At 41.8% G+C, this 25,997-nt stretch overlaps 2 protein-coding genes across 18 annotated transcripts in view; one reads left to right on the forward strand and one right to left on the reverse strand.

The window, feature by feature from the left end:
* Window positions 1-2,839: 2,839 nt before the first annotated feature.
* On the forward strand, window positions 2,840-4,822 carry fmc1 (formation of mitochondrial complex V assembly factor 1 homolog; the record flags this gene model as incomplete). Its single annotated transcript, NM_001113864.1, is given in 2 exon segments — window positions 2,840-3,077; window positions 4,470-4,822. Coding segments are annotated over 2 exon segments (333 nt in total). The 3' UTR covers window positions 4,671-4,822.
* A 4,377-nt stretch (window positions 4,823-9,199) lies between these two features.
* rbfox2 (RNA binding fox-1 homolog 2) overlaps window positions 9,200-25,997 on the reverse strand; it is a 174,262-nt gene continuing 157,464 nt past the window's right edge. For 8 of the 17 annotated variants that reach the window (XM_031900032.1, XM_012960942.3, XM_012960939.3 and 5 more), the window contains 4 exons: window positions 24,697-24,739; window positions 21,060-21,151; window positions 18,290-18,362; window positions 9,200-16,512 (listed from right to left, as the gene is read on the reverse strand). In XM_031900032.1, the coding sequence (XP_031755892.1) occupies window positions 16,468-16,512; window positions 18,290-18,362; window positions 21,060-21,151; window positions 24,697-24,739 (253 nt within the window). In that variant the 3' untranslated portion in view covers window positions 9,200-16,467. 17 annotated transcript variants of the gene reach the window in all.

Here is a 25,997-nt window from a genome sequence, read left to right on the forward strand (position 1 = left end):
TTCACCTTTAAAATCTTATTCTTGAACCAAAAAATGTTTTTCTTTTTTTGTGCCTGAGTCTGAGCTTTCAGAAGGAGCCAGCGCTACACATTAGAACTGCTTTCAGGTAACCTATTGTTTCTCCTACTCCCATGTAACTGCAGGAGTCCCAAGCCGGACTTGGATTTCTTACTATTGAGTGCTATTCTGATATCTACTGGGAGCTGCTATCTTGCTACCTTCCCATTGTTCTGCTGATTGGCTGCTGGGAGGGGGGAGATATCACTCCAATTTGTAGCTCAGCAGTAAAGTTTATCAGAGCACAGGTCACATGGCTGTGGCACCCTGGGAAATGAAAAATATGTCTAGCCCTGTGTAAAATGTAAAAAATAAATACTAAGAAAATGGCAGTTGGCAGGGTGGTTTTGGGCATACAGCATAAAAGACATGGCGCATGGCCACCGATACTCTGGAGGTCAAGGAGAGCTGCAAGAAATACCAGGGGTCTTTAGAAATATGGGGCTTGAACCGGCTAAGAGAATCTTTCATGTTACATTTTCCAATGAATTTCTCTAATTAATGAGGTACATCTATCCTGATTAATTTTTTTTTTTTTAAATAGAAAAATCCTTGCCAGATATTAATGCCTAATAATGTCTGCAGATGGACTCCATCATGCAATAGCATATTAACTCCCAGATTCTGCATCATGTGTGAAGAGGTAGCCTCCCCGTAACCAGGAGCACTAAAAATCTTTTAAAAACTACTGAAAAAGAAGGCAACATTATGGCAAATGGGTCATTCCTACATGCCCAAGCCATGGCTTTGTAAGCTTTAAATGATATAGAGCTCACTTTCGTGCCTTAAGAGGAGAAGGGGAAAGGCTGCAGTTCCAAAAAAATATTCAAATTCCTCCAGTAATATGATGGAGGTGGAGTCTGGGGCTCCTTCATATGCAGGATCACATGGCTGTAGAGGTACAGGCAGTTCAGTATATTTTGCAATGTATGGTAGCCAAGAGGCTAGAGAATGTGTAAGATTGGTAGAATGGGCACTGGTCAGCAGGGCCGTAACAATGGGTAGGCAGAAGAGGTCTGTGTCTAGGGCGCCATGGTGGGGGGGGTGTTGGGCACTGACTTCTTCTGCCTGCCTACCCCTACCTCGGGCCTTGACGTCCCCTTCCCACCAGCTCACCCCTGCTGTGTTGCCATTGTACATATCTGCACGCTACTGTCCCACACCAGCACTACGCATGTGCATGTAAGGTGGCCTGGTCAGAGGGGCAGCTCACACACTGAAGTCCAACCTTTCTTCTGTCCACATATTGATTGTTTGCAGTCCACTGCAAATAACCAAGCAAGCAGCAAATTCAGAAGGGGCTGGGGAGGGGAAACTACCATACAGAAGATGTCACTATCCAGGCCCCCTTGTCCTCCAGGCTCCTGTGGGGGGTCTGCTGTATGGTAGTTATGCCACTGGCACAGGTCAGGAAAGTCTGTCGGCAAAGTCATGATGCCATTATGATGTTACAACATTTTGAGAGGCAGGGTTGCCAGATTGGGGTTTTTTTCTGCCAAATTTGGCTACTAATTTAAAGCTGCGGCAGCTTGCCAAAGTACAAGGTACCAGGTTCCAAGATACTGACTTGGGCTAGTATTTGAAAGCTAGATGGGGTTGTACTCTGGAAAACTCCTAGTGTGCCTGGCCCACCTCTACCAGTGCATTTGGGTATTGTAGTTTTTGTTTAACATTTTGCCTACTGCCAAGGTTAATGTAAAATAAATGGGCATAGGAAGTGATTCTATGCTTGAGAGGGCTAAAGAAGGCATATTTTTCACACAGATAATTTTTTTACCTTCTTTTTTCACTGCACATATTGCACTATTTTTGGACTACTTTGAAATGGCTTTTGGCTAGTTTTAGGATGGCTTTGTGACTGACTTTGGCTGGTTTTAAAAATTATATCTGGCAAACATAGTGGGAGGTTTAGTTGGTGTCATCCAGGATGTTAAGGACATTATGTACATCGCCAATATGTATAGGACTATTCTTTGCTATGTAATAGGTTACCCTAAGCTAGATGTGTAGTAGTAGTGATCCCAATTTTGTGCAGGCAGTTCTGCGCCGTTGAAAAGGATCAGATCTTAGAAAAAAAAGCTGTATTTTAGGGCAATGGCACATGGGGAGATTTGTTGCCCCCAGTACAGAAGATTATTTGCAGGAAACTCCTCTCTTTTATACCCGTGAGCCACTTTCAAATGAAAAAATTGTTGGTGAGCAACACAAGCATGAAAATGGTTCCTGGCGGTGCCAATAAGGGCTATAATTGGCTAATAGCCCCTATGTGGACTGACAACCTACAGGAAGCTCTGTTTGGCATAATATTGGGTTTTTATGCAACCAAAACTTGCCTCCAAGCCAGGAATTAAAAAATAAGCACCTGCTTTGAGGCGACTGGGAGCAACATCCAAGGGGTTGGGGAGCAACATGTTGCCCAAGAGCCGCTGGTTGGGGATCCCTGCTTTACTGCATAAATATACCTCCAATGGTTGAAGCAAATATCCCCAAACAGGAAAAACATGGCACTCCCAGCTATACCCTGAGCTGGTGCACTTTCCAGTAAAAAGGAGCACTGGCCTGAGTGTGTTATTGACTATATTTATTTTTAAGAAGCAGCAGCCACTGTGGCATATAGGCACTCAGGAATCTCCACAGGGGTTGCAAAAAGATTTTATTAAAATTTATATTAAAACATTTCTATAAACCCTATGCATTTCATGCCCCAGGGGCACTTAATATATATGAAGGTCAAACCTACAAAACCTTAACTCGCAAGTTTCAGCGCTCGTCAATCGATTTTTCGCCCTTGGCTTCTCGGCAATCAGCGAGCCTGACTGCTCCCGGCCTTGTACTTGCCTGCTACCTGCCAGCTTCTTGCCTGGTACTTGCCTGGTACTGGCGCTGAGATGGCTGCGCTCGGATCCCCCCTGCGCACGTTTCACGGTCTTTTGCGGGAACTTCGCTACATGAATGGGGTGACTCGGTATCGTGATACGGCAGCTTATAAATACATTAGAGAGCAATTCAGACGGAATCAGGTGAGGAATCCGAATGCGGGGATGGCAGCGGCGCCGCCATTTTGGTGTAAGAGCGAGTCGCCAAGCTAGTATTGGGGTTCGGATACAGCGCTTCATTATTGGGCAATGGGCATGTGTGTGTGTCAGATTCCATGTGCTGTGTTTGTAGTCATGTCAGCAAAGCATGACCGTATGGTATATGTTTCAACTAAAATGTTAGCTAGACTGAAGCTGCATGGTACATAGAGTAATGGAGGAGGGAGCTGTACAGGGATTGTTAGGCTGCCCCATACTCATAATATCCCAGTGTGTTTCCTTTACATGTCAGGGTGCTGCTAATGGCCGGGATATTAGGAAGAGGTGACTGCACGGTTTGGCTTATTGTAATGCGGACAGAGCAGCAGCACAGAGTAGCAGCAGCACAGAGTAGCAGCAGCACAGAGTAGCAGCAGCACAGAGTAGCAGCAGCACAGAGCAGGTGCAGGGAATCAGCAGAATAGAAGATGGGGAGGGCTACTGGGGCATTTGGGGGCACAGACCTCCCTGCTAAAGGCCTGTGGTCACCTTGGGCTGGTACAGAAGCCCAGAACATAATAAACATCATTTCTCCCTACCTTAGTTAGGCTTTAGTTCTCCTTTAATGCGATTGTTTGGTTCTATGATCAAATGCTTGCATTGCAATGAAGTGGATAGTAAAAGTCAGAGCGAGGACTGCTTTGGGGTCATTTTCAAAGCGGAAAACAGTGTGCTAAGTGCAAAAGTAAAATGACCTTTTTTGTTTTAGTTCTGCTCTGTGCAACTGGCCTTTGGCCTCTGCACTCTGTTCGCTTCTCCCCCACAGTGCTTTATAGGTCGGGGTGAGTCTCATGGGTGTCCCCTCTCCTTCCCCTACACTGCACATCATTGAGAGGGACAGGTTAGGGAGCTGCACAGCCCACTGCAGTGTCCTGTCCTTACCAGCTGCCCCACAGCACTAAATACAGGGCTTGGCTGTGCCTCCTGACACAATGCTCTGCTTGTTGCGCTGGATTTTCAGTTATTGCTCACTTAGCAAACACTTGCGCCCTGGGGTAAGCTGCAAACTGCTCCTCGCAGTGGCCACACTTTTGCACTTGAGGTAAAGTAAATGGCCCCTGTTCTATTACATGGCTGCTTATTGCTTGCCAAAATTAAACTCATTTGCAATACTTTAGTAAATGTGTTGGCGCATGAAACCAGTTTGGCATACTTTTCAGATTTGCACTTAATATGTTATTTTCATTAGCATTCTAAACATTCTTTAGTCTATATAGAATAGTTTCTTTATGACCTTTTTGGAATAGATGCTATGTAGATTGGGAAGGCACTGTATGGAGAATGTTCCGCCAGGGTGCCTTTGCTAACTTGCTGTTTGACATTTCTGTTATTTCTCAGGTAACAGAAGAGAAGTTGTGTCGGGCCCAGCAGGAGTTGCACTTCCAAGCCTCCACTTACCTCTGCCTCCTACACAGCGTTAGAAACCATGATATGCTTCACCAGGAGTATCACGCCAAGGGAGAGCGCAGCCCTGAACAAGTGGCCGGACTGGTGGGTTTGAAACTGCCAAAGCAACCTGGAGGCAAAGGCTGGGAGTGATGACATTGCAGCAGTCTCACCTTTACTCACTGCACATAACTCACCTAATGCTTTATTTTTGTACATAAATGTAAAAAAATAGAATACTATAAATATCTTGAATTCCAGTTGTTCTTTTGCTTTTGAGAATTAATAAAAATTTGTAAAAAAAACCCAAAAAACTTTTTAAACAGGCTATATATTTTAAGAAGGTAGCATGGTCAGTGCACAAATACTCAATATGAAGAATTAAAGGACAAGGAAAGGGTGAATTCACTGCTCGTGATCCTTTGAGGGGAAAAAAACTGCACCAACAGGGAAAACGGTAGCAAAAGCCACCTTACCTGCATTCCCAGCGGCCCCTCGCCATCCTGCTCGAGCATGCGTAGGATGAGGCTTATTTTTTGAGTCTGAGTTAGGGATGATTGGTAAGGTAAGTAAAATGGCTGAACAGTGCTGCCTTTTGTTGTTCCTGTCTGGGAAAAAAAACTGGGAAATTCATTTGGGGGGATACGTAACACACTGGCAGCTAATTAGCCTTGTCCTTGTCTTTTAAGGGCTGCCATAGCCACAAGAAACAAATCCAAAAGTTGCATGCTTTAACACAGTGCTGTCCAACTGGCGACCCCCCTCTGTGTGGCCCCCCACCTGTCTGGCTGCTTTGATGGCTTACTCTTGTGTAAGCTTTAAATGGTATCAGTACTGTGATTAACTGCCCCCCCTGCATGGTTCTCACCTCAGATTCAGGCTGTAATCAGGCTGTATTGTTTAAATATGTAATCCCCTGTGTTGTTCACACCTGTTAATCTCTGCATTGTTCACCCCCTGCAGTGTTCACACCTCAGGCTGTAATCACCCACATTGTTCCCCTGTTCACACCTCAGGAGCAATAGAAACCCACAAATAATCCCTTCACACTACAAAATGAACATACACTGAGGTGGTACTTCAATTAAAATTTTTTTTTAATATATAGTTATTGTGCAGACTGTAGGAGCAGTGCCAGCATTGTGTCACTTTAGGCTGCCTGTGTGTGCCATACACACAGGCATCATAGGGCAGGCAGAGTATGGCACACACAGGCAGGGTAGGGAAGGCAGAGTATGGCACATACAGGCAGAGTATGGCACACACAGGCCAAGTATGGCACAAACCAGCCAAGAATGGCAAACACAGTGAAAGTATGGCACACCGGCAGGGTAGGGAAGGCAGAGTATGGCACACACAGGCAGGGTAGGGCAGGCAGAGTATGGCACACACAGGCCAAGTATGGCACAAACCAGCCAAGAATGGCACACACAGTGAAAGTATGGCACACAGGCAGGGTAGGGAAGGCAGAGTATGGCACACACAGGCAGGGTAGGGAAGGCAGAGTATGGCACACACAGGCAGGGTAGGGCAGGCAAAGTATGGCAGGTTTTGCTGTACTACAACCATTAATTTGGGTATGGTCATATGATAACATGGGTGTGGTTTCAAGTGGGTGCGGTTTCAAAAAGGGGAGTGGTCAAAACTGGCTTCCATTATCGGCCCTCCACCACGTAGGTCGGAAAAATTCCGGCCCTCGGTACAACAGAAGTTGGACAGCACTGCTTTAACATATACAGCAATGCTGTGCCAAAGTGTCCCTACCTTCTATAAAGGTTCTCTCTTTCCTCTGGGCCCTCAGTTTATTCAGAACAATGGTCATATACAAAGTGCTTTCTAATGGATAAAAAGTCCAGTCTACATGGGTGCGTCTAAACTGTGTGCAGACAGGGCATAAACTGAAGACCCCAGAAGTGGAGGTAACCCCCAGAGGTTAGCTTTCCTCCGGCAACAAAATAAATCACCGGCGGGAAGGCCTATGCATCGCTTCAGTTTTCCGAACACTCGAAGTTTCCTCGTGCAGGCGATTTCACGCGACTTCAGAAAACCAAAGTGATGCGTATGCCTTTCCACCGGTGATTCCTATTGTTGCCGGTGGAAAGGAATTTCAGAGGGATTAATTGCCCGCAGTTACAGATCTATCTTGGGTGACTAATCTCGGCGCTACGATTTCCCGAAGTTTCCTTGAGAGGAAAATCCTAGCAATCGGGAAATCGTAACAACGCGTATGCCATCCCACTGGTGATTTACATTCTTGCTGGTGGGATGGCATTGCGGGGAGATTAGTCGCCAGCGGTAATGAAGATTTGTCGTGGGGGGGACTAATCTCCCCATCTGCCACTGACTTAAGACACATGGAGCTACAAAATAAACAATACTGATCAATACTGATAACTGTCTCTACATGTGTTTTAGCAGAGACAATTCTCAGTATTGTCTGGCGTTTAGTAACTGTGACAAATAGCTGGTTACACATAGCACAAAATTGATTGGCCAATATAAGAAAATGAAGCTGACCCAGAAATAAATCGGTTTATTCGTTTGTCTTCCCACTTATTTGGCCGACTTGTACTAATCACACAGGATGGGAAGTCAAATAATCCCATATCAGGTTGCAAGTTACCTTCTTAAATATTTTTGTGTCATGCTATTGAAGGGAATTTCAGTGTTACTTGAAAGTGGGGGAAAAAGTGATAATGGCAAGTAGTACAGTAGTCTTCCAAAAAGCCTGTGTTTTTATTGGCCAATGGTAGATTCAGTAGTGCCATAGTTGACAGGAGTCCATCATTTCCAGGGACAGTCTCTGATTTTTGAATTTGACCAGCTACCGCCTGTATCGATCAGTTTTTGTATGTTTGATGTATTTACCCTTCTATTGCACAGTGCTACATAATACCTCTTGATAGGTCTCGAGGCCTCACCTTGAGTATGCAGTGCAGTTTTGGGCCCCAGTCCTTAAGAAGGATATTAATGAGCTGGAGAGAGTGCAGAGATGTGCAACTAAACTGGTAAAGGGGATGGAAGTTTTAAACTATGAGGTTAGACTGTTAGGGTTGGGGTTGTTTTCTATGGGAAAAAAAAGGTGTTTGTGAGGGGACATGATTACTCTGTACAAGTACATTAGGGGGGATTATAGGCAGATAGGGGATGTTCTTTTTTCCCATAAAAATGATCAGTGTGCCAGGGGCCACCCCTTTAGATTTGGAAAAATGGAGCTTCCATTTGAAGCAGCGTAGATGGTTTTTCACAGTGAGGGCAGTGAGGTTGGGGAATGCCCTTCCTAGAGATGTGGTAATGGCAAATTCTGTTAATGCCTGGATGAGTTCTTGAACAAGCATAGTATCCAAGGCTATTGTGATACTAATATCTACAGTTAGCATTTATGTTGGTATATATAGTTTATGTATGCGAGTGTATAGATAAGTCAGTATAGGTTTGTGTGTGCTGGGTTTACTTGGAAGGGTTGAACTTGATGGTCTTTTTTTTTCAACCCTATGTAACGGTTAGTGCTTTATAAATACCTGCCAATAGTAGCTGCACAAAAGTATGCCCTCACTCTGCAATACCCAGGTACCAGTACCAGAAATATGTACCATGCTCCCTACAGAGTATGTGGGTAGAAGGTTTATCCCTCGGTCACCCTTAACCCTTTATTGAATGCTGTTGATCATTTGGTACCTGTGTTGTGCACCATTTATTCAGTTAATCCGATGTGCAGGCAGTTGGCAAGGCCACTCTATTACACAGCTCACACAAGTTCATCCCACAGTATTCAGTTAGGTTCTCCCATCTCCCTTGTGCATAAGCCATTATTGAGCTAAAGCAGAAAAGAGCCTTTCCCAAACTGTTGGCACAAAGTAAAATGTTAATCTTGCATGTGAAAGTCTAAATTGGGGTGGGACGCCTGGAAGAAGCAAGTAAGATGCCAGTATGGCACTTCTTTGGTATATTTCTTGCAAAACAAGAGCACAAACCCAGGGAAAATACATAGTTTAAATTCAGTTATTATTCTGTGCATAAAGTACCTATTCCTATTTGTTTAGTAGTGCTTAGCAGTAAATAATTCCTACCCCATAGACCAGTAATGCCCACCCTGAAAAACTGCAGCTGCCTTTTAAGGGTAGTGCCAGACGGGGGTTAATTCTCAACCTGCAGATAAATGCAGGCCAAGAATCAGCCTTTCCCCGTGCAGGCACACAAGGCGGATTTCGTTGGCAAAATGCATACTCCATGTCCCTGCACCCACGCCAATTTGATATCCTGGAGCCCGATGAGTGCATGCTGTTTTACGTTGAATACTGAAACTGAGTGTCGCTTTGCTGTGGCTCTGGGACATGGCACCTGGACCACTAGAAGGAAGCGGTGAGTGAACATCTTGAATTTTGCATTTACATATGAGTGTGTAACACTTGGAATGAAGAGTGAAAAATTAATGAGCAAAAGGCTTGGGGCATAAGCACCCGAACCTACATCTTAATTTGGTGAGTGTGAAAATTAATTGAAACATTAGATTAGCTCTTTTCACATATCTGCAGGGGAAGGACTGCGAGCCCCCAAACAAACAAATAGTAAAGGCACAGGGAAATGCTGATGCCAGGAAGAAAGACATGCTCAGCAAGGTGTGAAACATAGTTCTGTGTGCATGCACACATTCATCTACCTCTGAACAAAAAAGAAACCAAAAACATACAATTTTTTTTATTTAAAAACAGTGCTTTATTACCATTGGCGAGGGAGGGAGGAGAGGCTGCCCACGCCATTCCAGACTCTCTCCCCTTGCTTAGAGTTTATAAAAGCCAGCAAACATGATCAATAATTTATACATAATGGATAGTAATACAAAAATTACCTCCCATTCCCTCCCACCCTGCCCCCAAAAAAACCCCAAAACAAAACAAAGAACTTATTACATTTTCAGAGTTTTCCCAACTCAGCTAAGCAGTAAATAATAACAGGTGAATACTGAGTGGCCTATAGGTTACCTATACAATATGATACTTACAAGAAGGGTGCCATATACATTGCCCTTCATAGGGGAGGGTATTTAATAAGGTTTCTCATCTTAAGGCCCAATATCCAGGACACGTAAGGACAACCACTTTCTCATTGAACTCCTTTGCTGTTTGATTTCAGCCCATTGCTCTGCAATGACACTGGTTTGGCATTTACAGTGCTAAAATGGTCAGAAAGTAGTGTCTTCTATGAAATGCTTGCAGTTCTATACAGACAGACAGCTACACACACTTTGTATAACATAAAATGGAACTGCATTTGATCAGGAGGTCCTTAAGCAGCCAAATAAAGCTGAAACAGTGGCGCCTGTCATTCCTGTATTCACGGTACTGCTGGTTCCATTATTCTTTCTCTCACACACATTAAACCCCAGGCCATTTTCTGTACAGTAATAACATGCATGCAGACACTTCCATGTTTGTACTCCATAAAGCTCTTTGATTTGCCAGAGGTTCACAAATTGAAATGACGTATATGCATACACATGCTAGAGGACTAAAGGGCAACTTAATGGCTCAGAAACCGGTCAGTAACAGCTAAATCTACACAAGACAAAACATAACATAGTGGGACAATAGCTGCAATGCATTTTTTTGAACTACACGGATTCTTATTATGGCCTGCAAAACCTTTATCTAATAATTCAGATGCATTTGTTTTATCAGTAGCCAATGACTTGAATTTAGGCCCAACCAAACATATCGTACCCTGATTAGTGTTGGAGTCAGGGTTACAGCTTTGCAGAAATGAATACACTGGCTGACTAATGTAAGTTATGTTCTATAGACATAAAACCAGCATGGCCAAACGGTGCATATGTCAGCAAAAAATCCCTAATATAGCCAGCAACTGCTCAGGGTTCAGCCATCCCCATGTAAATGTATAAGATGCTTTTCTACCTAAAAGCGCACATTACAGGCCTTTTAAAGCTAAAGTGGCCTGTGTCTGTGTATTGTGTGTGTATGTATGTATGTATGTATGTATGTATGTATGTGTGTGTGTGTGTGTGTGTGTGTGTGTGTGTGTGTGTGTGTGTGTGTGTGTGTGTGTGTGTGCACAAATCCCATGTCATTCAAGAACTGCTTCATCTTGGTGGTCATTCCTGGTTCTTACTGAATACTACACCAAAATGATTGGCCATTTCCAAAATATTCTCTGTGGGACATTAGCCTTGGCTGCCTTTTTTTTGAGTACGCAAGTATCAAAAGGTACAACACAAACAGTACACAGAAATGGTACAGATTTTCACAAGGAGAAGGCATCCAAATGACCATCAAAGCAGTCAGTTCTTATAAGACAGATGTACAATTAAAATGATAAGTGAAGCGCATTAAATGTAGGAAATAAAATATATACATGTATAGCAGGTAATTCTATATATAAATATCTTTCTGGTTTCCTATTTGTGTCCTTTACATTAGGTTCCTGTGTTACATTTAAGGGCTTAAGGGTGGCCTATACTGTGCATCTTTTCTTGCCCTTTAACCAATCTAAAGTTTGATTGCATAATGGTTAAAGAAAAAGGCCATATCCCCCCTTCATTGATTAAAAGTCACATACCGCTTAAAATATGGTATGATTGTTCCTGTTGTAAAGTTGCTATAAATTAATGTGTTTCATCAAAAGCATATATTCACATCAAAAAGTTCCCCTAACAAAGTTCTCGTTGGAGTGCAAGGCTCCAGCCACCATTAATGGTGTTACTAGTGATGTAAACCAGAAAGAGCAGGGCTTCCTTTCACTGTGAACTTCATCAAAAAGGACAGAGCCCAAAGAGAATCTACATGAGTCCACATGTTCTACTTGTAAAGGAGTTCAAGCAGCAAGAAAGGTAAGAGTGTGGCTACCAGGCTGGTATACGTCACACACCAGATAGTGTCTAAATGCCTCCAATTCCTATCCACCTAAGTGAAGCATATGTCAACAGTAGTGTATTATCCATGATTGTAGTGTTACTGGAATATAATGTCTCCCTATAAACACAGAGGCTACTGGAAAGGATCTGCACCTGGACTGCATTTTCTCGAGTCATTTAAGACATGGTTTGGTTTCTCCCTGGCAAGTACAGACCTGATTGAAAATGCATGCAAGCCAGCCAATTCACATCACACTAGGTAGAAATTAGGGAATAGACACTGCCACCATATATAATTAGTAGGAAATAGGACAAAAGAGCAGACATCCTACAACAGACAGTATAGGTCAGTTTCTGTTGAAGTCTCCAGTCCTCAAGTTCTGCTAGTTCTTTAGTACAAATGGATTTGTGAGTCGCTAAAACTCAGTCTGAGTCGCCAACAATAAGTTAATTCATGTCCCTGTTTTATTATGAGCTCAAGCTTGGGTTAGGACTGGATATAAACGTTCTCTACACTGCACCCCACAATCCTTGTGGCCGTGGAGCTGCTGTTTGTAGCAAACAACGTGACAGCAAATACAACTGTTTCCTGTCCTGAAATACAATATACAGTAGGGATATCAACTGAACAAGACTGCCATCTTTGTAAGCCATAAACATTTCATATAAAGGAGCTTACTTTTATTAAACATGTATCTACACCCAATTACGTAGCATAACATAACCAAGGCATGCTATCATTCACAGTAAGTGTCCCGGATCATTGAACTATACATCAGTTTAAAAAGATACATATAGAACACAATTGTTTTGGGGGGTGATCCCATGGCCAGTTACTACTACTTTAGGGAATATCTGAGAGAAATAAAGTCCACATCAACAACCGATCGTCCTTCACTGCAACATTAGCACCCTCTGTACACTGGGCCGTTCCCAATGTAAACAAAAATGAATCCACTGAAACTGAATAACTAGAGTTTTAGCTGCTATATGGTCATGGTTTGATAATGCAAGGCAGCCGTAGCAATCAATAGTAGAGAGGAGCAAGATCCAAAGCTACATATCTATGCAGGCAGACTTACAGCCACCATTAGCGGACTGATCAGACAGCGTTTCTCCCTGATAGATTTCCTTGGTTTTCCCGAGGTATCGCCATTCTAAGAAATGTGTAGTCCTGCCCTTTGTAGTGTTTGCATTGCACAAGTAAGAAGCCCTCACATGGCATGAAATGGTATTCTGTAAAGGGGCCCGAGGAAAGGTAAAGCCAGCACGAAACTACAGAAATAGCTGAACAAAATGTAAGTGGCAAAACTAAACTAGGCTTTGGCTTCCCAGGAGGCTTGTGATCAACACACACATATATATATATAAAGCATAAATGTGAACATAACTAAGAGAGGGCCAACAACACACTGCACTGCAACATGTCTCTGGCACAAAGGACACAATTAGCCGCTTATTCTTTTGCTAGCATGTCCTCTTTAGTACAGACAGCAAAAAATTCTAAGGATAGTTACCCAGAGGACAGCAGCCAAGCAAATTGTCACACTGTATGAATGACATCTTAAAGCTTTGTACCAGTTACTAAACAACTTGCATATGAGCTCCTCTAGCCCAGGCATCTTGAACCCATATAAAAGCCTACAGTCACACTGCCAAAAATGCAATTTTACCGTTCGTTCTTTACCACTGCCAACATACTGGACAGATAAAACCGCAAAGAAACAGTCGGGTAGAAACAGTCAACGCTTGAAATTTGGCTTATACAAAAGTGCAGCAACTGAAACCAAATCATGGAAAAAGAACTGCCGAGGATGCAGGTTTAGAGCAATTGGATTCCCTGGAAACACTTTATAGAACATGCAAACAGATCCACACTTGGATCCTAAGGGAAAGTGGCCAATGTTAATGGGAGCCCAGAGACACATACAGGGCCAGTTTCATGTTATATCCAATGTTGAAGCATCAGCCGAATTACAACTCACATACCCTGACTAGAAATGACAAGTGCTGCTATACCATATACAGGTACGTTTACTTTCAGTCCTCTGGCTACTGAACTGCAACTCCCAGAAACTTCTTAAATACAGGACATATAATAAAACGTGCTGACTAGAATGAAACAGAACAAAGCAACAAGAAATTGTAACAACATGCACCTCAGTTCTTTGCTTTTCCTAAACATTTATATAATGGAACACAAAACATACTTCATTTTGGGGCCCAAGAAAGGTCTCAAGATGCTTCATTCTGTTTATGACATTTATATATCTCATTATCAGGATGTTATGGAACCGAATTCTCTAAGCTCATTTCATTGGCTGTGCCAGAAGTGAGAAACGAAACAGTTCTTTAATTATTCACCTTCCTGCCTGCAAGTAAAAATCCTCTCTGGGTTAGGGTGGCTGAACCTGGCAACCAGAAACGGGATTTGCTGCCAGGCTTCTGTTGTATTGTTATTGTTTTATTCAGCGCTTATATTATATGGGCCCTGTGTGATCCATCTTACAGTTTCACTGGTTGCTAGTGTTATTAAACCACTCATTCTTCTTCTTCAAAAAAAAGGTAGTGGATAAGAAGCAAAAACAAAAAAATAAGTAAAATGAAGACTATTGCAGATTGTCTAACAATAGTAATGTCTGCATCATACTGAAATACACTGGCCAATCTAGCTTCCCTACCTGGATCCACAGAGGAAATACAAGGGTCGACCATTGGGCTGGGCTGACTGAGCTCTGATCTTGTTTCTAAATTCATTCAGTTTTGGATTAAATGCAAAAGAGATGCAGGGCCAGTCCTAATCATGCCAAAGGGCACACAATTACACAACATAGAAACCACACTCCCAGTAAACTGATCAGATATTTTAAAAAAAGTATATAAATAAAAATACTTAACGGTAACTATCATGAAAATCAGATTTGAATTTGCTAAGAATAAAACAAAACGCATATTTCTTTATGAAGTGTAGGGCACACAGGCCTCTGTGATTGTTGCCATCCTCTTTTCATGGCAGATCCAATTGAATAACACAAGGTCATGAAACAGCTTTCAGTTTTTTCCTTTTCCTAATATTAGATTTTATAGATTTTCCCATTTCATTATCTGCCTTGTGGGGGGGGGGTGGGGGGTATATGAGGTAACTGAGTTTACGATATCCAGATAACATTTTCACACTGCCAGCAAAGCCCTAAAGTTCTGTTCCCTCTCACACAGTGCCCCTGGCCTTGCCTTTAGTACGTAACACAGACAGGCAGCATCCAAGCTTTCCCTAAGCAAGCCGAGCGGTTACCATGTCTCACTGTGTATGTGCAATGATACATAAAGATTACTCCTGTGTGTATAAACGCACACACATTTGTGTGTAGATAAAAAGCTTTGCACACATACACTTGTATTGTATGAAAGGAAGACTAAGAAAATCCACAGCAGCATCCGTGCAGGTTAAGAAGATCCTACTGACTGATTGTGTAGAAGCTGCAGCATTTTCCTGAGTGACAGCAGCTTACTTCTTTTAGCCTTTCTATCTTATTTTCTTTCCTTGTACCCGTCCATCACTACAGAAATCAATAGAGGAGACCCTGTCTCCAGAAAATAGCTGTGTGGTGGTGGGAAAAACTCATCATGAAACCATAAGCGGAGCTAAACAAGTCAAACCCAAGGACAAACGTAGCCAAGAGGTGCGGTTAGTGTGAATGTTCTGTCTCCTGTGTAAGTAAGCTGCACCTACAGAGAGAAGTCCCCATGACAGGACGGATATTGTGACCAGCACAAAAAGAGAACATAAAGATCTATGTAAAGGGAATTCTCACTGAGAAGTGGGGAGGATTTTGAAAAGGTTTACTACCCCAGTCCAGAACACAAGACCTGCACGCTTCTGCCATGAAATCAGAACATTCCCAAGATGCACCTTTTCCTTGGGCCCCATAACACTAGTGGCAGACATTTTTAACCGCTGGATTTTGGCAGGCTATCGATCCTTAGTTCACACTGCTGCTACATCTTGTAATGACACTAGTATGCTGCTGAAACAACAAGGTAAAACGATTCCGGTTCTCTAAATGATGTTTATGTATGTGTGTATGTGTGTGTGTATTTATATATATACACAAACACACACAAGACACACATACAAATACACAGATACACATATATACAAACATATTTATACTGCACCAATCATTGTGATTGCCCCATCACACATATAACTGCCAACAGCTCTCTAGGCCCACAGAAGAACTGCGTCATAATCCAAACTTGGAAGCCATTTTGGTTTTCCATTTTCAGATTCTTCCGTTCTCCCCCACTTCAGGTATCCCCATTGAAGCAGCTGAAGAGAAGGTAAGTACTTTGTATCCAAGTCAGACAGTCACAAAGTGTTCAAATGACAGTGCAACATCATGGTGTACAAAATAATGCCAGTTCAAGCTGCTCACATGTAGGCCTCTGCCAACTCACTATTCTCTTTGATTGGGTTTTCATCCCATTTCATTTCCACTCTATTTGTATGAAACTCCCAGCAAACAATATGCAATATGTCTGCAACACTCTTGCTGCCAGAGGATTGGTTCCCCAGGAGCCAATAATAACAATTCTATTATTCTAATCTCTCTCTTCCTCCCCCATCCTATCGGCATCTTCTGTCCTCCTGATTTCTGCAAACCTCCCCTCCAAGTGAAGAAATAATATTAAAAAAAAAGCTCACAGCACATACGTAGGTAAATAATATATATACACGCACTTTTACCACAGTTTAAAAATAAAAAATAAACACAATCTTTGGAACAAAATGAACACACCCCCTAAAAAAAAACAAAACAAAAAAACAAAAAGCAGAAATAAAAATACAGATCTGAAGAGTAGGCTGAGGTATAAAAATGTCCTTTTTGTGTTTTGAATGTTTTTCAGCTGTATCCTTCCATGTGGCGCTGCTAGAAAATTCCTGGAGGAGTTTCTCGTTTAAAGTATTGCAAAAGCCGGGCCTCGCGAACGTTGACAGTGGAGGAAGGGGAAAGGGGTCAGAAGGAGAGAGGAAGGGCAGTTTTGTCCAGGTTTAATAGGGGACAATAGGCTTACGTCACTTCAGTACGGAGCAAATCGGCTGTAACCGCCTCTGTATAAACTCGCCTACAAAGACAAGATGCCATTGTGAGTTCAAGTCTGTAATACCATGGAATATTTGGCTCTGATCTTAGCATTAGGGCAGTCATAAGCTTCATGGAAATGTATTATTGTTTTGTTTAGCATCAAAGGTAAATACTTTTAATTATTTCTAATCAAGGGCAAAAAGGCAACTCTTCATGGCCTCGGGGCTAATAGCGACAATAAAAGTGAAAGAAAGCGAAAATCAGTGAGTGTTTCTAGGTTTTTAGGACCCCCCCCCCAGTGATTATAGGTGTTTATCTCCTACCCAGGGTCAGTCTTGTTTGCTGAGCACTGTGCCACCCTTTGTGTCCTCCCAGGCGACCCCTGTGCCAGTTCTAGTAGGGTGCATGCATAGCAGAGAAATCTTGTGGACACTTCTGTACTACACATGCATTTGCCCAGCCCCAGCAGGGATGCCTGAAAGGCTGAAAGATACGGTGCTCAGCAAACCCCAGGCTGGTGTTTTCGGAGGATGTGAAGTGCAAGCCATGTCTAAGGGCTCTGGCACACGGGGAGATTAGTCGCCCGCGACAAATCTCCCTTGTCACGGGCAACTAATCTCCCCGAACTACCATCCCACCGGCGAGGCAACTTCGGTGATTTGCCAAAATCGCCTGCGCAGCGTGTGCCATCCCACCGGCGACTTACATTTTCACCGGTGGGATGGTAGTTCAGGGAGATTTGTCGGCCGTGATAAGGGAGATTTGTTGCGGGCTACTAATCTCCCCGTGTGCCAGAGCCCTAAAAGGAAAGCAAATAGATACACTGGGTGGTGCCTACCAATCTAGTAACCCCCCTGTGATTTTAGCTTTCCATCTCCTTTAAGGAAACATTTTATAGTGGGTAGTTATTATTCGCAAATTGGGTTATCTAATGATTATCTTATGAGGTTACAGATTTCTTCTTTACTTCCATCTACAGCAATAACCCAAGCTCCTCTGCACACATTTTCATAATTCTGTCTTGCACCTTTAGTTTTTTACTTGGTACTGTTCACACTGGTGGATTTCAGCTTGAAAACCACTGTAATGTACATATTTGGCACATAATGGGTGATATGTGGCAGTTAGATAAGGCTTGCGAGTTTTTGCTCACTTCTCAAACCAAAAACACTTGATAGCTTCAAGAAGGGGTTAGATGGCTTTTTAGCAAGTAAAGAAATTGGAAGTATCTCTGAAACTGGTCTGATTGCCATCTTGGAGTCAGGAAGGAATTTAATATTTTCCCTCTCTTAGGTTGAAGACACACACAGAGCTACTAGTAGCAGCTACTTGTCAGGTTTACAACAATAAACAATGGTGATCATACTAAAACACACTGATAAACGTGTTTTAGCAGTGGCAATTCTCAGTATCGTCTATGGCAGGGTATTTTCTGATGTAGTAGCTGCGACAAGTAGCTGCTACTAAGTATCTCCATTTGTCTTTACCCTAAGGGCTCTGGTACACGGGGAGATTAGTCGCCCGCGGCAAAACTCCCTGCTTGCGGGCGACTAATCTCCCCGAGTTGCCTTCCCCCTACCATCCCACCGGCGAACATGTAAGTCGCCGGCGGGATGGCAGACGCGGCGGCGCGATTTTGCGCAAATCGCCGAAAAAGACACCCGTGTACCAGAGCCCTAAAGCAAACTGTAAAGGCATCAGAAGGGTTTTTTTTTGCCTTCCTCCTGATCAACTAGCAATCAGTCAGGTTTATCTAGACATAAGATATGATTGACAAGTGATTTTTTTCAACCTAACTTATGTGTTATTGCACTTACCACAGCTCCCACTCCGTAACTGGTAGCAGGGGCCAGGGCGTGATATGGGTCAGCTGTGTATACTCGGCCATACCTGCAAATGCAAGAAATAGAGTCAGATCTTTTCTATGTGATGTGCACATAATAGCTTGTCATTGGGTTATGTAATAAAAGTTGCAAAGTTTGCAACAGGTCTAATCACCTCTAGCAACCAGTCAGCAGGTAGCATTTATTAGTCACCTGTTTATAAGCAAACGTTTTATTGGTTGCTATGGGTTCCTTCACCTGGGAAAACACTGCCTTTTATTACATATGGGGTGTGTATTTTCATGGCAAAGGACAGATCAAATTATCTCAATCACTCCTGAAAAAATTATATAATAGATTTTATGTTAATGTCAATATAAATAACAGGCATTTCAGTTTCAAAGGGCTAAACTCTAGCCAAAAGAAAGAAATATCGAAGTGTCAAAGCAGAATATGCCACTAGCTCTCACTGGTAACACACCAAGGCTTAAGAGACACTTATTCCATGTCACTATATGAAAACCATATAAGGAATAACCTGTATAAGCTCTATTTTTATCTCAGGTGTTAGCGACTTCTCAGAGAAGATGTGCTGTGAACTAGCAATATCAGTACGGTACTCAGAGCTAAATTTTATCTCTAGGCGCCCATGTAGCAAAACAGCTGTGGCCTGGAAAGCTACATTTTCCCACTGGAACGGTGGTGGCGCCTTAGCGGAGATGTGAGGCATCTGGCATTTGTTTATTATTTGCTTTAGAGAAGGCAGACCATACTTATTTGCATTTAGAGCTTAATGAGAAGTAAACAATGCAGCACAAAGGCTCACCCCCATATAAACATGTACTTTACCCGCAAGCTGCTCTTAAACAGATGCTGACACTTTTGAGATGAATGACAAGCTCAGTTTTCTCAGTGATACCCCGGAGGTGAAGTGTCCTAAGCACAGGAGCTGCAGCCCTACTATCTGCCACTTCTACAGGATGTCTCACAGAGAACTGAGAATTTATAGGTGAACTCTACCCAAAAATGTTTTGTTTTTTTTTCCTGCATAGTGAAAGAATATGCAATTCTAAGCACCTTTACAATATACCATGAATACAAATTTTTAATGGTTTAAAGGTGATTAACAAACCTGGGGAGCAGTGTCGGGCCTGGCTGAGAGCCCTAGGCAGCCCAGCTGGCCACATTGCCTGCTGCACTGCTCCTCTTCCATCGCATCACCCTACTCCCTGTCAGTGCACATACGCGCTGTCAGCGGGGGGACGGGGAGGGCAGTGAGTGCGCTAGTATAAGCGCCAGAAGGGAGGGGACTGTGGGGGGACATGGCACGGAATAAGGGAGTAGAAGAGGCATGTTCCTAACGCCCCCCCCCAGCATTGGGCCCTAGGCACATGCATCTTCTGCCTGCCCCTAGTTCCAGCCCTGCTGGGGAGAATTGAGTCGTTACTATATTATGAGTCAGAACCAAACAATAGAAAGGGAGACTAAGAGTGAGCTCAACAGCAATAATGAATACTTTAAGGTTATTGAAAATGTTTAATTAATGTATATTGGAAAGTTGATTAGAATTTCATGTACATATTTGGGTGGAGGATCCCATGAAAGGAAAGAGTGCTTTCCCTAAACATCACACCATGGGAATGAGAGGACACAAATCCTAACACTTTTAGTTTCCCATAAATTACACCCATATGTGGTTTGATGGGATGAGAATAAAACAAACCTACATTTTCAGTTCATGAAGGATTTCTAAAGTAACAATGAAGACACGTTGTGGCTCGTTTACTTACACTGGAAAAATCTGTGCCAGTGCAGTAACTCATTTATATCACAGATTTACATTCATCATTCTTCTCATAGTACAAGAATGAAAGCTGATTGGTTGCGGCACTGGTACTAAATTGCCTAGCATTTAATAAATGAGTAAATTAGAGAAAACAAATACTAGGACTTATTTACTAAAACTGGGCAACTTTGCATCTGTGCAGTAACTCATAGCAACCAACCAAATGATAACTTTCTTTCTTCCTGTAACTTGCTGAAGAAATCTGATCACTGATGTTCATGGTTGTTTTTGGTTACTTTCCAGGTGCAAATTTGCCCACTGAAAGTAAATAAGCCTCATTGTGTCACAACATTAATTTCAATGGACAAAGATCTAACTGGAGTGTGACTTGGGGAGCAAACTGAGCTAAAATCTGATTAAAGTTACTGCCACACAGTGTTAAAGGAACAGTAACACCAAAAAATGAAAGAGCTTTTAAGTAATAAAAATATAATGTACTGTTGCCCTGCACTGGTAAAACTGGTGTGTTTGCTACATTAACACTACTATAATTTATATAATAAGCTGCTGTGTAGCCATGGGGGCAGCCATTTGCAGGAGAAAAGGCACAGGTTACATAGCAGGTAACAGATAAGCTCTGTAGAATACAATAGTGTTTTATCTGTTATCTGCTATGTGCCTGTACCTTTTCTCCTTTGAATGGCTGCCTCCATGAGTACACAGCAGCTTATTTATATAAATTATAGTAGACTTTCTGAAGTAAACACACAAATTTTACCAGTGCAGGGCAGCAGCACATTATATTTTAGTTACTTTTATACACTTTCATTTTTTTGTGTTACTGTTCCTTTAAAGAGAATGCTTGTAAATACTTAATATTTGCCTTTAACTGTTTAAATGTGACATTCTCATCTGTTACAGACTACTTGTAGTACATTGCTCTGTAATAAAGAAATAAGCAAAGTGCTGTTGTCCTACCCATCGCTGTAGGCTGCTGCGGCAGCTGCAGCGGCGGTGGCAGCTGTGGCGGCTGTGGCTGGCTGAGTATATCTGTATGCTGCATATCCACCCTGCGAGAAGAAACATCATGATCAACGGTGATTACTCAACCTAACATAAGACGTGTGTGTGCGAGAAAGTGGGGCAACGGACAAAAAAAAAGTCACGCTATGGGCTTATTTCTTGTATGGGCTTGTAAGAATTTAACAAAAAAATAATTTTTTACTTCTAAATGTTAGGCTAATAATAAATATGGTGGGTAAAAATAATGTGCTTTTTAACCTTTGAATCAGTAGGGAGCTCCACTTTACTTGCCAATGAAGGCAATGTGTATGGCCATTAGTAAGTGAAGTGCAGTGAAGCAGAACAATTTAACTCTACTTGGAATGGTTCTGCTGCTCAAGTGCTTCCACATTGGCTCCTTCCTTTCTTAAATATAAATACAAATAATGCAAAGAACGAATATACTTTGCAGAAATTAAAGGTGAACTAAAAGCTTGTCTAAAAATTCAAATAAATAAGCAGCAGTTTAGTTGCAGCTCTGGAGGGGGTGAGCTAAAGGGTGGGTATATCTGGTTTAAAAAAAATAAAAAAACAACCCTCCTATCTTTTTCTCCATACTATAAAGAATATTTAAGACATCAACTTCTGCAATACTTTTGCTTAATAGCTTTGACATATTTTATAGTTGTATTACTCTGCGTCTTAGCATCTTTCCTCTGGTGCAACCAAATGGTCCATATGGTTTACCTTTGGCGAAATAAACTGGCTTGTGCTATCTATCAGAGGTAAATTGTTAGCTAGAGACAGTCTATAAATTCCCTAGCTAAAGCCATAGGCAGAAATATATAAAGGCTACTAGAAAACACTGTACCCACTAAAACTGCATTCATATTCATGTCAGATCCCCAAAAAAGGGCAACTTAAGCATTTTAATAAACAGCCACAGAAAGAAAAACACTTCTTTCATGTAAATGGAAATCACAGTTCGTAACCCAGGAACATGATGCTGTGGGTCATATAGAAAAATCTCAGTGAATTCCATGCATGAAGGTAGGAGGGATTCCCTTAGAAGATAAATGCATGGCTGGAGAACATATTAACTCAAAAACACATACATTGACATCAGTAGGTTTATCACTTGTGGTGTAGGAAAGAAGAGGAGAAAGTGAACAAATGTGAAACCAAAGAGTAAGAAAGGTCTATTTCAAAGGTGTCGTTTAATAAAATAAAGAAAAAAAAAAAATAATAAAAGACACACCAAATCTATGACAAACTTCATTCACTAGAGCTATCCCCACATTCCTGAGGGAGCAGTTATTACCCTAAAATCTTCTACAGAAACTACGGAGGATGGGGTGTCAATATTGTCTAAAGCGTGCACTGAGGGGTAGAGTTAGGGGAGGTCAACATGTCAGTGTGAGGTTAATGTTTAAGTGGGACACCATCCTATCTGGGTGTTAACCACATCATGAAGGGTTAATATCCAAGCCAAACCGGAGAATAAAATCTAAAGGGGTGGGGAGGTAAAGGGAGAGGTAGAAAAGAAAGAAAGAAAGAAAATATATACTAATATTTTGGATAATTTGGGTAATGACCCACAAAATTCTAAAATTATAACCAACAATGCCACACAGCAAGTTCCTAGTTCTAAGCCATTCTGAAGGGAGGGCAGTCATATGACTTAAAGCTGGAAATATGTGGTTGGTCTCATCTGATTATGGTCACTTCTATATAACCAAATCTAAGATTCAAGCTAAGGTGCCTTATGGGAATGTGGGAATTCTCTTAACCTTAAACACAGTGGGGGTCATTTATTAACCCTCGGCAAATTAGTCCATAGGCAGTAACACATGGCAACCAATCAAATTGTTGCATTCATTTTTTTACTTGTAGCTGGCTTAAAAATGGATTGGTTACTATGGGTAATTGCCCATGGGCAAATTTGCCCACTGTTGTTAAATAAGCCCCAGTGAGTAATTCTTTTGCACACCAGTGAAAAGCTATTTTGGGTGCTTTAAGCTTAGTCAGCCATTATATCTTTGTTTTATTGGGATGCATATGTTCAATTTATACACCCATTTATATTCTTCAGACTATGTTGGTGCTTTAAAAATATTTGTTAATAATAAGGTGCCAAGAGAATTCATCAAGGAAACATGAGGAGGTGGTATAAATATTTTCCATTTGCTGTTTATCCCCTGGCTACTATGAATGAGTTCAGTTATTTTTTGGGCACTTTGCTCATGCCGCTTCCAAAAAGCCAAAAAGGGCGATAGATAGCATAGATGTTCCCCAGTACTCAGCATATTTCATCAAAATCATTTGAGGTGTTTTATGCACTGCATTATTTAATAGCCGAGATACACAGGGCCTTCCATTGCTCTCTAACAGCAAGCACTGCTGCAAGGTTTATAGGCAAGAGCTGGCAACTGAAAGTGCTATGCCTGAAAGTATTCTTATACTGATATGTTTATATTTATACCATCTCTTAATATTTTCTTGCTGATTTCTCTTTTCACCTTATTATTAACATGTAATTCTAAAGAGCCAACATAATGGAGGGAATGGAGTGCTATTTGGGAGATGTTTGGGCTTCCATAAAGTGCAACACATTGTGCTTCTGAAGTTATTTGGTAGAAATGACATTGCTTACTGTGAGATAATAATGTAGATGTGCCCTTATCTACCTGTAAAATGTATCACCCTTGGGGAAATGTAAGCAATGGTGTTACCAAATGGACCCTAGCTCTAGACAAAGAAGAAAATTGGGGAGAGGAGGGTTAGTTGGTAGGAGGAGAAGGGATACACACCAAATATGTTGGAAAAAAGAGGGGAACAGAGACTTTAAGGGATAAGCAAATTACACACCATCTTTCTGTGGACAAGACTAGATCATAAAATGGCAAGAAAGAGGTGGGAAAAGAGCAAATAGAAAAGGAAAGTTTAAGTTTTCCTAAAATGCAAAAAATGTATTTACCTTCTGGCTGTGTGTTTAGCCACAATACCAAAATGGCTGCTTAAGGTCTGGCCATTTTGATATTGTAAAATTTTTATAAAGTCAAGGACTGCCCCCTTCTGTATCAGAGATCACCTAATGAATCTATGGACTCTTTGGGCACTATAGAGGTCTCAAGTGTACAACATTGTGTTTAACACAACAAAATACCATCTCTAGCTTCATATTGGAAACCAGTAAATTGGGACAATTATCTCTGATTGGCTTTCTTAGAACTAGTTGGATGGCAGTCACATTTTTCTAGGATAGAAAATATGTGAATTTACGGGATATTGGGTATTCAGTAACAATAATTATAATTATATATAAATATATATAGCATTTCCAATAATAAATAAGCATAAACTATAGCAGTTGTTTTTTAGAACTGTATTTTGCTTTTATTGCAATGGTCATGGTAAATACCACACCATGGTCACTATCCCCATCTTGCTTTTGTTCTCCCTCTCTTTTAAGAGAATGATGATGGGGGCTCTGTTCCCCTCTCCAACAAGGCGTTAATTATAGGTTAGTAAATTCAATCTCCGTTCACAGCAATCTGCACTCTGATTGGTTGGCAGGGAGTGGGGTAAAAGGAACACGTGGGCGGGCGCCTACCTGAGGTAGTTTAGGGTTTAAGATTGGTTCCTGTAAGACTAGTCTATAACAAAACAAAAACAATATTGAAAACCCGTAGGGGAAAAAAAGGTACTGAAAATGAAAATAAATGCATAAACAACATAAAAAGCCTGTGAACAGAAAGTGATTAGAGAGAGATTGGGCCCTGCCCCTCTCTTCCCATTCACTCAGTGCCCCTCGGGTGCCAAAGAGCGGGAGAGGGCAAGCCAGCCTGTTGCACACCTCATTGCTGGTGTAAGCACACTACAATCTGCATATTCTTCTTTCTCCCCTTCCCCATGAAATTCAAGGCTTGAAGGTCAGAAGATCAAAGTGAGACAGGAGTAAATATGGACATACAGGGAACAAACAGAGGAAGAAGGGAAAAGGAGAAGGTAAGGGAGGAAGGATTGCAGGAGACAAAGAACTAAAGGAAGAAGGTAAAACATTATAAATATGGGAAATTACACTAAACCAGGCCAGTTTTACTGCAGGGCCAGAGTCTCCAGCCTCAGTGAAGGCCCTTGGGCTGTAAAATGTCTTTATATAATATTATATCTTCTAAAATAACTTTTAAATTTTATTTAATATTTGCATGAGGGATGTCCAGTCTTCAGCCCTCGAGCTATTGTTGAGCGCTAACTTCCAGGTAGCAAAGACTGGGGGTTGTAGCTCAACAACCATCGAAGGGGGTTACAGGATGGGCATCCCTTATTCACACATGTTATTGCTCCAAATGGTGGGGTCAGCATTGTTTGGAGCCCCTCTGCTCTAATTCTAGCCCAGACTAAAACTTCTATCGACTAAATTACCCGAAAAATAAAAAAGAGAAAGAAAAAGAATAAAAAGGAAAAAAAGCACAAACAGAAACAAACAAAAAGATTATTCTTAAACCCCATTGACTGCGCTATGTCTCTGGTCTGGTCCTACAGGATGAATCAGGAATCCAGTGGTTCCAAGTGTTTGGATTTTAAGTCCATTGTTGGAATCTTAACATCTTACGGCAGCGGGGAGGCGACCAACACCAGTGCATGCATTATCTAATAGCCCTTTGAGAAAACTAAAATCTACCTATTGCCACCACAAGGACACCACCTTAATCTCCAGGTCTACCATTCCAACGGCCAGAGCAGTGTTTTAAAACAGCATGCCTGCATTCCCAGACACAACACTCCACCGATGTTACAAACAAAAAAAAAATTTCAGAAAACAAAAAATACAATCAAAATAAAAATACAACAGAAATATTAAGGCACAGAAAGAAGAAATAATAAACAGAATGGAAGAAAGTATGTGACATG

Source organism: Xenopus tropicalis, chromosome 4 (assembly GCF_000004195.4).
Source record: "Xenopus tropicalis strain Nigerian chromosome 4, UCB_Xtro_10.0, whole genome shotgun sequence".
In the NCBI taxonomy this organism is placed as follows: domain Eukaryota; kingdom Metazoa; phylum Chordata; class Amphibia; order Anura; family Pipidae; genus Xenopus; species Xenopus tropicalis.